This window comes from Medicago truncatula, chromosome 8 (assembly GCF_003473485.1).
Source record: "Medicago truncatula cultivar Jemalong A17 chromosome 8, MtrunA17r5.0-ANR, whole genome shotgun sequence".
NCBI lineage: Eukaryota > Viridiplantae > Streptophyta > Magnoliopsida > Fabales > Fabaceae > Medicago > Medicago truncatula.
Genome location: NC_053049.1, coordinates 35,677,854 through 35,693,735, shown reverse-complemented (window position 1 = coordinate 35,693,735; position 15,882 = coordinate 35,677,854). Strand labels below are relative to the sequence as shown.

At 32.9% G+C, this 15,882-nt stretch overlaps 2 protein-coding genes and 1 long non-coding RNA gene across 4 annotated transcripts; 2 read left to right on the top strand and 1 right to left on the bottom strand.

The window, feature by feature from the left end:
* The first annotated feature begins 1,279 nt into the window (after positions 1-1,279).
* LOC120577305 (uncharacterized) lies at positions 1,280-2,497 on the top strand. The gene is made up of 3 exons (XR_005643371.1): positions 1,280-1,662; positions 2,104-2,194; positions 2,448-2,497. It is a non-coding gene; the product is annotated as an uncharacterized lncRNA (long non-coding RNA).
* A 5,429-nt stretch (positions 2,498-7,926) lies between these two features.
* Positions 7,927-8,505, bottom strand: LOC112417421 (uncharacterized). Its single transcript, XM_024773090.1, has one exon. It carries the CDS (start codon positions 8,503-8,505, stop codon positions 7,927-7,929), a length of 579 nt encoding a protein of 192 aa, XP_024628858.1.
* A 1,217-nt stretch (positions 8,506-9,722) lies between these two features.
* On the top strand, positions 9,723-15,256 carry LOC11419004 (G-box-binding factor 1). 2 transcript variants are annotated; one of them, XM_039829449.1, is made up of 12 exons: positions 9,723-10,083; positions 11,569-11,758; positions 11,846-11,902; positions 12,261-12,350; positions 12,438-12,521; positions 12,721-12,887; positions 12,978-13,029; positions 13,319-13,367; positions 13,448-13,653; positions 13,846-13,923; positions 14,486-14,611; positions 14,885-15,256. In XM_039829449.1, the coding sequence occupies exons 2-12, from the start codon at positions 11,702-11,704 to the stop codon at positions 14,933-14,935; spliced, it is 1,017 nt and encodes a 338-aa protein (XP_039685383.1). In that variant the 5' UTR covers positions 9,723-10,083; positions 11,569-11,701; the 3' UTR covers positions 14,936-15,256. The 2 variants fall into 2 exon arrangements, with proteins under 2 accessions (XP_039685383.1, XP_003629480.1); XM_003629432.4 differs by having other exon boundaries at positions 9,726-10,083; positions 12,438-12,527; positions 14,885-15,171.
* The last annotated feature ends 626 nt before the right edge of the window (positions 15,257-15,882 follow it).

The window sequence follows — 15,882 nt, the reverse complement described above, 5'->3', positions numbered from 1 at the left end:
AATATTCGTATCATTCAAGCATGAGTGTTTCTAAACTAATTTTTTTTATTAAGCAAGAATTGTTAAGTGATAATAAAGATTCAGATAGATAGTAACATGGACACAACAACATTGGCACTTAATTTTTTTTAAATAGACTTGATATCTCCTTATCTCCTTGAGATTGGACTCTAACGTTTAGTTGTCGAGTTTGCTTTATCTTCTAGATGGATCTATTCCTTTAATGTTGGTAACTCTCCAAAAGGTTTATTGTTAAGCAAACCTAAGCTTGGATTAAAGCATCTTTAAGTTTGAAATTCTTTTAATTTTAGAGATATTTTGGTAAAATAGGATATTTTACATTTTTAGAATAGAGTCGATGCTTTTGTGTTTTTAGAAGGACTTATATAGGTTTTGTTGAATGTGTGGATGCATTGAACCAAAATATTAAATCTAGAAAAGTTTTTACAGGAATTGCTCTCACAAACTGGTGAAGGGACGCCTCATACTTGTAGAGTATTAAAAAGGAAATATTTCATGAATTCTGCTCATTACCCAAATGGTTTCACTCATTCCCAAAGTAAAAGTTCAAAATGCCCCTACGCATGTTAACATGCGTTAGTTGTAATCTCTACTTGTGTTAAGTCACGCGCGCTAGTGTATTTTGAGCGTGACTTAAGTCACGCAGCGTGAGTTAACTCACGCCGGGAAGAAAAAACATTTCTCCTTCAAACCCAGTTTCTTTCTGCCTTTCTTCCTTCCTCACATGCTATTGAATCGGTTGTATGCTTTTGATAATCTAATCACCCTGCTCTTGTTTCTCACATGCTATTGAATTCCAATTCATCAGAAACCTTTGCCTTTGATTCAATTAATTTCAATTCAAAAGCAACCGTCATTCTAAAGGTTCTAATTCCAATTCCAATTAAACATAAACCTTTGAATTCCAATTTCAATTCATAAGAAACCTTTGAATTCCAATTCAGATTTCAATTCAAAAGGCTTCTTTCTCACTTTCAATTGGAAGGGTATGCTATTCAATTATACAGCAAGGAAGTGAGAAGAGAAACCAGGTTAATGCTAGAAACTCTGATTCTTTCAATTGAACAAGGTTTACAATTGAAAGTTATGCTATTCAATTCTACAGCAACGGTGTTTCTTTCTTCCATGCTCTAGAAACCTTTATTTCCAATTCATTCAATTCAATCGTTGGTGTGTTCTTGTTAAAAAAAAATTGGCTGTTGTGTTGAGCGTGACTTAAGTCACGTTAGTCTATTTCTTTTGTGTGAGTTAACTCAGGTAGCGTGAGTTAACTCACCTAACGGTATTTTGAACATTTACTTTGGAATGAGCGGAACCATTTGGATAATGAGCAGAATTCATATTTCATCTATCAGTATTGGTGAAAATTGGGCCTAAATTGTTGCATGACAAAAGGATAAAGGTGGCCCAAAAAGAAAGGAAAGAGAAAAGCCCAAAAGTTGTCCTATAAAAGAGCAACATTATCACTAAGAAGACAATTCGCTACATTTTACACTAGTTTTGAGAACCCTAGCCGCTCACGTTCCTTCACATACTCATCGTCCATCTCATTCCCTTCCATTGAAGACCATTGAAGAAAAGATTACATAATAATATCAAGAGGGGAGATTGTCATTAAATCATTGTCATATGCATATTCAGGTAATCGAAAACCTCTAATCTATATGATCTTATCTAATGATTTGTTCGTATTTCATTTTAGGATAAAAATTGTATCATGTTTCAAATTAGGATAAAAAATTGTATCTATTGAGTTTATAAATTCAATTGATTGGTAGTAGAGCATGTCTGTGATGATTTTTACGGCCACGATGTTCATGGTGTTTAGTTTTCGATTTTTTCTTCTTTGATCGTGTTATTTGTTTTTCTTATTCAGATCGTCGTTCTATATTTTTCGCCTTTTGATTTTGTAAAATTTTGCTTTTCACGTTATCGATACTAATGTACTGCAAATAAGTTTCACACTTTGATTGGTTTTACTATTATCATTCATTCCTCACCCAAAATTCATATTTCTTCCATATTGATATTGATTAATCTCTCATTGATTTTGCTCTATTTTGTTATATCCAACACGACAAGATCTACACCATTGAAGAGCATTGAAAAAAAAAACATTGAAGAATATCAAAAGGGGAAATTGTCATTGCATCATTGCCATATGCATATTTAGGTAATCCAAAAACTCTATCTATGATCAAAATTATTGATTTGTTTATGTTTCAACCTAGGATAATAAATTTTATCTATTAATTTTACAAATTCTATCAATTGGTATCATAGCACGTCTAATCTTAATTGTGACTGGAATTTTTTTTATTGCTGAGATGAACATGATAATTTCATTTTTTATTTTTTCTTCTTAAATAATGTTATATGTTTTTCATATTCATATCGTAAATCTATATTTTTGATTTTTGTTTCAGTTCCATTTTGTGTTTCTCATAATCGATGTCGATCTACTGCAAATAAGGTTCACACTTTCATTGACTTCATTTTTATCATTTATTTGTCATCCAAAGTTTAGATGTATTCCATAATTATATTGATCTCCCTATTAGTATAAACTAATACATATGTTTTTGGATTTTTTAAATTATTGAACTAGAGCTTAAAGTTGTAATCCAAGCATTACATATATTACACTCCATTTCTTTTCTTCCTATCTCATAGGATGTATATGTGTAAATAATATTTACCTTTTGTATTTTTTTTTGTTATTTGTATAAAATAATATTGTGTATTATGCATCAATATGGCTACAAACTTATTTATGAAAATAATTCAATGAAATATTTTCAAAATGTTAAAATTGCATGTTTTGACCTACAATGTTCCCAAAGAGTCCCATGTTTTACCTATTCTATTCTCATATACTTGCTTTGCTTTCTGGTTCATTATTTTTTTATCCACATGTTAGTTATTGGTTAATCTCTCAAATAGATTTTTCTCTATTTTGTAATAACAATACAACATCAATTGCACTTACAGCTAGCTATTAGTGCCACAAATATGTTACCTAAATGTCACTCTCAAACTCTAACCTCATTTTGCAGGTCTGTCTAGCTAATCATGCCTTTGATGACATCATAAGTATGGCTAGTTACAATGATAACAGTGTTAAAGACGGAAAGTTTGTCATCAATATGAATCCAAACCATTTTTCCGATTCATATCTTATCTCTTCTTGTGTTTATCTAAAAATTAATATCTCTCTCTATCAAGTTCATTCTTTTTCCACGTCTTATACATCCATTCTCAAAATGGGCAACAATGGTGCTTATGGCCCTCTCATATTCCTCCATTGTTATAACCAATTTACCTCTAAACAAGAGCTTGACCATCAATCATTATGAGGTATTTAATTATAGGTTACAAATGGAATCAGTAAGAAAAACGTTGATCGAAATGATTCAACTAAGATATGAGCTGCTCTTTTCACCAACATATATCCATAAACTTAACTCATTATCACCACCATAATTCCCCCTACCAAATACTTTTCAATAGATGTTGTTGGGGTTAGTCCCACCGCCACCGCCACTATCACCTTCCGAGGTTAAATTTCACGAGACCATGGACTTTATATTCTCCATAGATATACCTATCAGACCCATCCCAACTTCTAAAGAAAATGTAGGCACACGACATGAACCACCTTTGCCACAAGTACATATAACACCAACATTGACATATGGGACAATATCAACAACTTGTCATTTGCAGCATCCGCTTCTTCCCCAACATAAATTTTGATATTGAGGATCTGATGGAGTCGAACCTAGAGTTAAATCTCTAAGGTATTTTAACAAATAGGTTTTATAGTTGAAATTGTATTTTGGATTTACCTATTAATTTGGATATTTCATGGGCATGTTTAATTTATGTTTATATTGTTTTTTACTTTTATTAGAGGAAACTAGAATATTTGATCTAATGTCGTGGTTTACCGTGTAAAGTCTAATCTAGTTTATGTATTTTTGGTGTTTCATTTCATATTCTCATTTTCTTCTTGTTGTATTTAGTTTAATAACTCAATCTTCAATTTTTATGTTGTATCTCACAATTGTGAAATACAACACAAAAATTGAAGATTGAGTAACTAAACAAACTATAACAAGATTAAATGAAAATATGAAATCAAACAATATAATTACATATGCTATATCGTACTTAACAAAATCAACCATGACATTAGACCAATTTTGCTAGCTTGCTCTAACGAAAGTAAAACAAGAACATAAACATAAATTAATGATTCCCCATAAAATACCCACATTAATAGGTATGTCCAAAATACACTTTCAACCGGAAGCCCTATTATTAAAACACCTTAGAGATTTAACTCTCTAGGTTCAACTTTGTTGGATCCTCGATATCTGAAATTATCTCAAGTGACAAAGTTGTTTATTTTGTCCCAGATGTTCGTGTTATATGTGCTTGTGGCCATAGTGGTTTGTGTCCTGCATCCACATTTGCTTTATAAGTTGTGATGGATCCAATAGGTATATCCATTGAGGATACAAATTTCGCGGTCTCATAAAATTTAACCTCAGAAGTTGATGGTGGTGGTGGGACTAAATGTAACAACATATGTTGAAAGTTATTAACTAGGGGAAATTTACGGTGAGAACGAGTTAAGTTGATGGGCATATGGGGGTGATGGGGCTAACCCCATCACCATCCCCTCAAAGTTTGGTGAAAATTGAAATTCATATGTTAGTTGCATTAATTCAACAACTTTTTTCTTATTGATTCCATTTGTAATATGTAATTTAGTGCCTTACAATGATGATGGTCAAACTCTTTTTTAGAGCTAAACTGGTTACAACAATACGGGCATACAAGAGGGCCATAAACACCATTGTTAGCCATTTTGAAATGAGTATAAAAGATGTGAAAAGAATCATATTAATAGGGAGATGTATTTATTTTAGATAAACACAAGAAGAGACAAGATTTTGTTTTGGACTTGGACAAGGCCTTTCCTCGTAGACTAAGTCGTCCATCCTCGCATAATGCACAGACGAGCCATGCTATAGACGTACCCTAAATCCATTGAATTAGGGTCACGTAAGCTAATATGGACCTTTTGATCCATATCCTAGGTTAGCTTGTCATAATCTGCTCACATGTGTCCACTAAGGACAACGCTTTAGGTAAGACTTCAAGGGATAGAAACCCTAGTTCCTCACTATAAAGGTTAACTCATAGCTTTTTCCCAAGTACATAATTGTATACCATAAATACCTCGCATATATGTCACATTCTGACTTGATCGTTAGAGTGTTTGCAAGTACATTATCCCTTCTTCGAAGAATAATGCATATGTTGATCAAAGATCGTCAACTCAAAGTCCTCACCACCCTCCACAAACCATAGATTTCAAGTCCGAGCATATCATATATGAATGCTAATCATTGACAAATTAATTGGAAAAATATGGCCTCAATCCATCATCTATAAAGAATTGTTGGTATTATAATTAGTTTGTTTTTTTTTTTTTTTCCTTTTGGTTTGATTTCATTGATTAATTTAATGTTTAGTCATGCATTCTTAGTGTTAATATATAATTCCACTATCAATTACCAATACGGTGTGATTGAGTTAAAAGCTAAACGAATCTCCTAGGTACATGGTATGCTATTATTTTTTCGCGTGCACGCGGTATTATCTCGAAGGATTATTTTCTGATTTTTATACTTTAGTCAAACTTATAATAATTCCACAAACAATTTTTATTTTTTTTTAGGGAAATAATTCCACAAACAATTCTTTATTGGAAAATGCATTTTGGATATTTTCGTACGTTGATGATATGAATTATATACTTAATTCCAAGGAAGGAAGAACTCTTGAAGAATGATAAGTCAAAATTAGTAATTCTTGATAAACAACAAAATGGGGCTCTTTTTTTTTTTTTGAAAGAATAAAATGGGGCTTTGTTTATATTGTGTTTTCATTTTCTAAAATATGTATTCATTTGATGAGACACTTTTGTAGAAGAGATAAACTGTTAGTTCAAAATGATCCATTTTTTTTTAAAGTATTTGAAATAATTTTTGAAATTTTCATTGTTCGCAAGAACACATCATTCGCGTCGAAAGTCACTTACTCTACTTGTTGACAAGGAAAATTAATACAAATTTTTGAAAATAAAGTAGAAAATATTTACAAAGTAAACGGATCCTAAATTGTGCCAAAAAAATTGAAATGTTCTTTTAGTAAGAAATTAGCTATGAGTTCAACAATAAAATATGTGTTTTCTCTAGCATCAATTTTATATATATATATATATATATATATATATATATATATATATATATATATATATATATATATATATATTTACCGGTGGTTTAAGTATAAAAATCCATCAAAAGCTACTTCTAAATGGAAAGAAAAACTTATAGCCGACCTTAGTTTTTTATTGTGAGACAAACTTCAATTTCTCTCTAAACTTTCTTTCTCCTTCGTTCATCGAGGATGGGTGGTTTTAGGTCTTTTTTTTGACTTAGAATCATTCATCTACATCTTTTTCCCTTTTCTTTCAATTTAAATAAGTGATTTTCGCATATATTAAGTTTTTTTTTTGTTTTTTTTTTTTTTGTGTAGCGTTTGATTTCGCGTCTTGTCGTGGTGTTCTTTTAGTTCCTATTGAAAGATCGGCGTCAGTCAATTACAAATTCAACCAATGATTTGGGCTTCAACGTTGCAGATCCGGAAGCATGTGAATTTCGATGACTTATGTTTTATCATATTATTTTTAGACATTTTGCCGTTTTATGCTATTAACTTTGGTGCTGTTAGTTTGTTCGTAGATTCACCCTTTACGTTTTTAGCGACGTTTATATCTAATGTACTCTATCGATTTGAATGAATGAATATCGTTTTGTTTTTCTAAAATAAAAATGGAAAGAAAAACTTCAACGCAAAGCGAATTCGCTATTCAGAATTGAACATAAAAATATTGGAAAGGTATGTATCTTATTATAGTCAAATATTTCTTATTTTAATGAGATTTAATTTTTTAATTAAAATAAAATAAGAAATAATTTAAATGTAAGGTAAAATATGTATTGAAAAAGTCAGCTCAAATTGATGTATTTTAAGTCTATTTTCTTTATATATAGTTTAGATAGGACAAAATTAATTTCATATACATGATATCACTTTTTGACTTCTTTTTTTAAAACCTTTTTGACTTTCTTTGTTACGAAACAAAACACACAAAAAGATAACATTAAACCGTTGATTTTCATACAATCTTTAATCTTCTATTTTATCTTAATTTACAATTTTAGTCTCTTAATGTACAACTTTAGTCATTAATTACACAATGAATCTAATAAGTCAACTTTTTTTTATAGATAAGATTAGAGGGAGTATGACCCAAGGGAGTAGATGACAATCAGACATAGACTCGATAAGTATGTGCAACTTTTTTTAACCCCTCAAATTATTTTTCTTTAAAAAAAGTATATGCGAAAAATACTCTCAATGGGTAAGGTAAAACCATTTTTATGAGTTCGAGTTTGGATCTAGGTAATTACTTGCAAATTTAAATGGATATGGGCATGGGTAAAGACACTATACTTTTTTTTAAGGGAACAAAACTCATTGCATTTCATTTATAATAATTGTTTCAATACAAGAAGGGATATGATAATAAATGACGGGACTAGCTAGAAATGTAGTCTCTCTTGCAAGCAAATGAGCTGCTGCATTTGCTTGTCGCCTAGTGAACTCTACCATGGAGTTGATGAAGAAGGCGGAAAAGAGAGCTTTACAAGATGCAATGACATGTCCAAACTCAGAGACATCGTCTTTACTGGAGCGGAATGCATCACAAGTAATTTTAGAATCAAGCTCGAAGTCGATATTATCTAACGACATGTCACTAAGCTATTGGAAAGCTTCAAATAAGCCCATGGCTTCACCAACCGTAACCTGATGTAAACAAGGAAAACTCGTCATTTTTGCCAAGACGAAAGCACCTTCCTCATCATGAATGCATATACCAATGCCCGTACGGTTGAAATTTGAAGAAAAAACGGCATCAACATTACACTTGTACCGCCCGGATGTCGGTTTCTGCCACAATACCAAACCATCATCTGAGGAATTTACCTCTGCAGAATTTGAGAGCAGCTGCGTTGGAGGTGCTGTTGTAGCCGCTCGGCTCTCAGCTGGTGTTTTGGTGTTTGCAATCTGCCACTCAGTAATCATCACACGCGCACGGTCAACAACAACTGCAGCAACTTCCGTTACATCCTCCCAAACCTTTAAGTTCCGGTGTTTCCAAAGGCTCCACACCGTAGCAGCAAATACCACTCTCTGTTTTGTAGTAAGCATATCAAGTAGTGCAAAAACAGTCCCTATATTGGAATCATCATTCGAATTTGCAGCACTAACATCAGACCACAGCCCCGACAAACGCCATACTTGTATAGCAAACGAACACGCAAAGAATAAGTGTGCCATATCCTCATGACTGGATTCACAACTCACACATTGCGTAGGACACTGTACTCCTTTATCATGGAGTCGAATTCGCGTAGATAAACACAGTCTACAAATTCTCCAAATCAAATTCCGAACCTTAGGAGGTACTTTAAGTTTCCAAATGCTTGACCAATTACCGGGACGACGAAGATGAGAAGCATCAATGAGTTCCTCGACACACAAGCGGTAAGCACTCTTCACTGAATATTTTCCGTTTCTTTCAGCTTTCCAGATCAGACACTATATTGTTCAGCCCCGTAACCTGTATATACATATTTATATAATATGATAAATAATTTATTTATTTTTGTGTACTATTAATCAATTTATTTAGCTATTTTAGCAGGAACCTAAACCTAAAATTGCTTAATAGAGTAACTGCTCCCTCATGTGCACAATTTTTTAGAGACATTTTGGATGTTTTTTATTTGGCTAAATACTACTACATTCGTATTATTTTATATGTTGATATGAAAAAAATTAGATCATGGTTTTATTTCAATTGTGATGTTTTTTTTACTGTTTTTTCATAGTTAAAGTGAGGATAATAAATACGAGTATAGTTATTAAAGTTGATACCCACAAAAATACGAACTTAATATGAACATTTTTTAAAAACGCATAATAGGGATAAGCATTATAGCACCCTAGTCATAGAATATCCATTGTCATTTCTTATCTTTACAGACACTTTTAGTCATTTTTATTTTATTTATGATTTTGATTTTCATAACTAAAACCAGAATTAGTAATTTTTAAGGCTGAAATAACTTATTTTTGAGACAAAAATATGTATATGCAAGTCCAAAAGAGTACCACATAATAGTTAACTTTATCAATCCTTCATTCTACATGTCATAACTCAATTAATAAGAATAATGGAATTGTAAGGTTTGATGTCGTGATCGATGTTTGTAATGCGTCAAATTAAATTAGTTTATTCAAATTGACATTGAAACCTCGAGTAGGAGCATACTCTCAGATCTCAAACCAATATCAACAGATGAACCCAAATGAGTTATAAAAAAAATATATTAAAAAAGGTTATCCAGAAATGCACATAGTTGTCAGATGAGTCATCTTATAACATAAATTGTCCCAAACCTAATCCAGTGAGACATGGACAGCCCACAGCTGTAACCCTCTTCTTCGCACGTGTCATCCCACAATCCCTAAACCCAATCCAACTCATCTTCTCTCTCTCTACCCTCCCACTTTTTCTTTCCTTCACTCTCACTCCTATTCCTATATTTGCTTTCAAAACTCAAGTCTCAAATTTTCAACCACATAAATAACTACTCAACACAACACAAAATCCACAAGGGTTGTAGAAAAATAACAACAAACATTTACTATTTATTGTATTTTTACCTTAAACACAAAAACAAGAAGTGTTTGGTTTGAATTTAGGTAGCTACTATAACACTAGAAAACAACACAATATAAGTACAACAAACCAAAACCAAAGCTAAGAAAGAGTGTTGTGTTTTAGACTTTGTTTGTCTCATCCCACTTGGACTTCCACCTCATCCTTTTTTCTTAACGCCATGAAAACAGGTCAGTCCCTATTTTCTCTCTTCTCTTAATACCAATTTCTGCAAGATCCATTTTTGGACCTTATCATATGCTTAATTAGTATTAGTATTTCTCTTTTTACATATACCTTTTTAGTATACATACACCAATGCTCTTTTTTTCTTTTCTTTTTATATATTGGTTTATTTGGGTCACTTAGTCAATTTTCTTTATTTGTTTGCTAGAAAAGGAAAAATAATAGTTAAATGAGAATTTTGAGTTTATTTAAGTTTGTGATTATTGCTTTGGAGTAAAGTAATTTTTTATTTTTGGCTTTTGGGTGTGTTGTTGTGGCATTCTCTTAATCAAAAAAGAAAATTAATTGGAGGAGGAATTACTTGTGCTTAATTATACTTGCTTAGGTTCTATTTTACCAAGATTTGGTTGAAGTAGATTTTGGGTTGGTTTGGTTCACTGATCTAAAAGAGGAAAGAACATAACAAATAGAACAATAGAAAGTTAGCATCTTCTGTGGATAATATAATAACTTACACGCAAAGGAAAAAATTTTGCTTTGATTTTTTAGGTGTGTAGAAGATAAAAATAAGGGGATTGATACAATTTAATTATATTGGTGAGAAGAAAATCTTCCTATGTTTTCTATTTGTACTTTCAAAGAGTCATGCTATCTAGATAATGACAAGATTAGTAGTTGATGGCATGGTATAGAATACCAAAGAAAAGAATTCTAATTGTATAGGTTATATTTAAATTGACCCGAAACAATTATTTTTCTTTTGGAAACTTGGTATCCGGCACGAGTACCAACTAATTTGGGGACCAGTCTCATCGTCCACTAGCGGCGGGCCCAATTGAAGCTAGAGCAAGTCCATGTGTGGACTGGCCCAACACAGAAATTGTTAGCACAAGAATATTTGAACTTGAGACCTAGAGAGGAGCACACTTTGAGGTCCCAAATACTCGTGGTGCTATAATACAAGGTCAACCTCCCGTTGACCTTAAAACACAACTGTCTTTTGATAAACAATTAATAATGGTATACTAAACTCATAAAAAAAAAAGAAATGGTATATTAAAACTCTAGATTCTCATCACTGAAATTGCATGTTTGAGTTTATGATAATATAAACAACCATTGTTGCATGCAATGCATAACAGAAAAATACTTATTGACATTTGTAACTCTGACAAAAATTTGAATATTGTTATTTGTCTTCCTTTAGTGGGAGATGAATGGAAATCATCCTCTGTATTGTATACGAGGATATATCTTATGGTTGAGCACAACATTTATACGTTAACGACTCGGTATTTGAAGTCGTTTTTGGACTATAATCAAAATTAGTAAGATTTGTTTCTTGAATTGCGAAATTGTGCTTCCTCTACAAAGTTTGTAGTTAAAAGATTATGTATCTAAGAACCATTTAGTTTATAATTTTGCATTAGATTTGATAGGTGCTACTATTTGATTTGAGTGTTTATAATGACATGTGATTTGCATTTCAGTATTCCGTATGTGATTTCTTACACCGAGTAGCTGTTCAAGTTGATCTTAAGACGACCTCCATAGATATCAATACTTGATCATTGGTCTTTTTGTTTGGTGCACCGAAAGGGCAGTGTTTCTGAGCTGATTTTTATGGGGACTAAGGAGGATAGCACAACTAAACCTTCTAAAACATCTTCATCAACTCAGGTTCTTACCTAATATCTTCGTATACGATTTTCTTCTGCTTGTTCTCCCTCATATATGTTTCCTTATCATTTCGGTTTGCACTAACAGGAAGTACCAACACCAACAGTACAACCATCATATCCAGATTGGTCAACCTCCATGCAGGTAATGGAACATATGATAGATTTTTTTCATCACACTTTTACTTCTAAGCACTTCTGCAGACAAATTAAATCCTGTTTGGATAAACAGCATAATTAGTGTTTCTAGCATAAGCATTTATCATACAAGTGTCTATAAATAAGCTATTTCTATAATGAAAGATAAAATAAAGTCGAACTGTTTTCATATAAACTATAAGCTATTTTTATAAGCTATTCCGGAGAGCTTATAAAAATAAGCTGAACATGGCTTGCTGATTCTATAACCTCTCCCAAACAGTCACACAAGTGCTTTAGTCAAGCTCAAATAAGTCAATTCAAACAGTCCCTATTATGTAACTGATGATTAGCTTCTTATTTAGGCCTACTATAATCCTGGAGCCGCTCCGCCTCCCTATTATGCCTCAACTGTGGCTTCACCAACCCCGCATCCTTATATGTGGGGAGGCCAGGTAAATGGTGTCCATCATTTGAGATGTATGCAATTATTATACTCTGTCTGATAATCTTCTCATGCACAATTTTGTTGATTTCTTCAGCATCCTATGATGGCACCATACGGGACTCCAGTTCCGTATCCTGCAATGTTCCCTCCTGGGAATATCTATGCTCATCCTAGCATGGTAGTGGTTAGTTACTTTGTCATTCTCTAATATGTTCACCGCCTCGGCAGAAAAATGTGATTTTTCCATCTGCTTATACATGATGTATTAACATTTTTCCAGGCAACTTTTTTGCCACATTTATCAAAATTTGGCATATAATTCGTAGTACTTGTTTTCTTTTGTTCGTTTAGTTTCCTTATTTTTATCATTTTGCTAGACTCCAAGTGCTATGCACCAAACTACAGAGTTTGAAGGGAAGGGACCTGATGGAAAGGATAAGGATTCATCTAAAAAACCGAAGGGCACTTCTGCAAATACAAGCGCCAAAGCAGGAGAGGGTGGAAAGGCAGGATCAGGTTCAGGCAATGATGGCTTTTCACATAGGTTTGGCAAACCTCTTGTTTATTTGAGATCGTTTTGAGATTTTTCCTCTTCAATATTTATTCTTAATATGAATTTTATATCGTTAAACAGTGGTGACAGTGGTTCAGAGGGTTCATCTAATGCTAGCGATGAAAACCAACAGGTATATGACAGATTACCATCGTTACATGTGCTCTTATTTGCTTTTAGTAAATAACAACCTGAAACACACACATCCACACCGGTAATAATTTGAGAAAAAAATTGTGTAATTGAATGTAAATGCATTTATCAGTGTCGTGTCGGCGACACTTGTGATACACTGGACACACCTTCAATATGAGTCTGTGTCTTTTTTTCACAACAAAAGTCTAAATTGAATTGATCAAATTACAAACATAATGACCAGTTTTCTGTATGAATTTTTGGTCTAATGACTTCTATCTTGGTAGGAATCAGCTAGAAACAAGAAGGGAAGCTTTGACCTCATGCTTGTTGATGGTATGTATCACCTACCTGCAACCGTAAGTATCTTTTTTTTCGCTGTGGCTGAAACAGGTTAGTGTTTCCATGAAATTCAGGAGCCAACGCGCAGAACAATACTACTGGACCCATTTCTCAATCATCTGTTCCTGGAAATCCTGTTGTCTCGATACCTGCAACTAATCTTAATATTGGAATGGACTTATGGAATGCATCTTCTGCTGGTGCTGAAGCCGCCAAAATGAGACACAATCAACCTGGTGCTCCTGGAGCTGGTGCACTTGGTGAACAGTGGATGCAACAAGTATGTATGGGTCACATAGTTGTTTTTGTAAAAAATATTTTGTTCTCGTATTGCTTTTGGCGGTCAACATTTTCCATCTTTGTGCTTATATGGCAATTAATCTGAAAAAATAATTTTTTTTGTTGATATCATTTGCTTTTCATTACCTTTGTATTACTCCCTTCAATCTCCTAATGTGTCTGATCTTGATAGGATGATCGTGAGTTGAAAAGACAGAAGAGAAAACAGTCTAATCGAGAGTCAGCCAGGAGGTCAAGACTACGCAAGCAGGTAAGTTTCGGATTCATACTTGGTGCTCCCTTGAACAGGACACCGAGCCTTTTAGTGGTCCATTAACTATTTAAATTTTCGCCAAGTATGAGCTATTATTAAATTCAGATATATTTTTATATTTTGTTTAGGAATGTGTAAAAAAGATATATAAAAGACCTAATAAGGACAGTAGGTCAGATATTAACCCAGATCCTTTATAGCCGTCCAACTAGACCAGGAAAATCCCAGTTGCTGTATTGAACTGCAACATTGATCCAACAACTGAGGTTTGGTTGGACTAGTTAGATGTCAATAACCTATATAGGATCTGGGTTGATCAAATCGCAACCAGTTCCCCTGTAGCTGTCCAAGAGGAAACTAGGTCAAACTTTTAAATAAGGCTTTAGATTTAAATGGTTTGTGATTAGAAAAAGTTTATAATCCTGAGGTTATTTGATACCTAAACTATGTAGCCAACATGACTTAGTTAAAAAAGGTTGTGTTTTCTCCATTCTACCATTCATACTACCATTTTATTTCAGTAAAAAATAATGTGTTTTGCTTTTCTTGTACCAACTAGGCCGAGTGTGAAGAACTACAAAAGAGGGTGGAGGCGCTGGGAGGTGAGAATCGAACTCTCAGAGAAGAGCTTCAGAAACTTTCTGAAGAGTGTGAGAAGCTTACATCTGAAAACGATTCTATTAAGGTAGGTTTCTCTTACCATTTTGCCTTAAATTTACTGGTTGTCTACAAAGCCCCGACACGGACATGACACTCACACATTGACATTGGTAATAATTTGATACAATGAAATAATTGAACATAACCACTCACCACATGTGCCGGTGTGTGTCACACATTGGACACACATTCAATCTGAAGTGTCTGTGGCTCGGTGCTATATAGTTGGTTGCCTTGTCATATATATTACAACTCACAACCTAAAATTGAATTATCTGAAAAAAATTGTTGTAAACAGGAAGACTTGGAACGGTTGTGTGGGCCTGAAGTAGTTGCTAACCTTGAATGAAACAAACAACAGTTCCTCAGTGTCGGCTATGGCGGCAATAGCAAAAATTGATTGACTCTTTGATTAAGACAGTTCTGCGGCTGGACTTTTCAAATCAGTGGACTGGTCTCTTAATTGAGAATAGGATATAATGTTTTTTTTTCCATTGTTTTACTAATTTTATACCATTAATCTTCAACTGTAATTGCCCTTATAATTTACAGTTTTACACTTAAATTTGTTATAATTTGTACCTATGCTGGAGAATAGAATATGTAGGCCACTGAAGCACTTCTATTTAGTTTTGCAAATGATGTTGAGAATCTAGCTTCAACTTTCCAATTTTTCGATTTTCACTACGGCAGGGCATGTTTGGATTGACTGTATAGTGTGGAATGGAATAAAATAGGATAACATCTTTTGTTTTGTTTTTTTAAACTAACTATATTATTTCATTCCATTTCATTCTATCATATGTTACCAATTCAAACATATTCTGTGTAGATTTTGGAATCATTTTTTCATTCTATTTGTTGATCAAGTAGGGTAGATCTCACTGAGTTTTTATGAAGTCAGTTTTTAAATTTCACATTTGTTCATGGATAGTTGAGAAGTGGCGATGATACAGCTTTTCAAATTAATCTAAAGCATCTTTTTTTCTTCTTCTTCTTTTTGCATCCTTTTACATGTCTGGATATTATATTTTTTCAAAGATAAAATATTTCATTCGTTCAAATAACAAAAATTTACACCATTTGTAATTGAGATCCATTTAAAAGCTTGATGTTTTAATATATGCTTATGCATACATACACATCGGTTAAAGATTGACCAAATAATGAAGTGATCCAAATATTTTTCACTTGTGTTGCACTATGGTGGTAATAATTCTGAAACTGATGCTGCTTACATAATTAGAAAACATAGAACTATCAAGCTACTAAGACAAATTGTTGGTGCTGTTTCTT

What these genes read in the sequence shown, in the direction of transcription:
- LOC11419004 (XM_003629432.4), top strand. Translation starts at nt 11,702, where the DNA reads ATGGGGACTAAGGAGGATAGCACAACTAAACCTTCTAAAACATCTTCA. An exon ending in AATGATGGCTTTTCACATAG is followed by an intron (nt 12,888 to 12,977) that starts GTTTGGCAAACC and finishes ATCGTTAAACAG; the next exon opens with TGGTGACAGTGGTTCAGAGG. An exon ending in CTGAAAACGATTCTATTAAG is followed by an intron (nt 14,612 to 14,884) that starts GTAGGTTTCTCT and finishes TGTTGTAAACAG; the next exon opens with GAAGACTTGGAACGGTTGTG.
- LOC112417421 (XM_024773090.1), bottom strand. Translation starts at nt 8,505, where the DNA reads ATGGCACACTTATTCTTTGCGTGTTCGTTTGCTATACAAGTATGGCGT.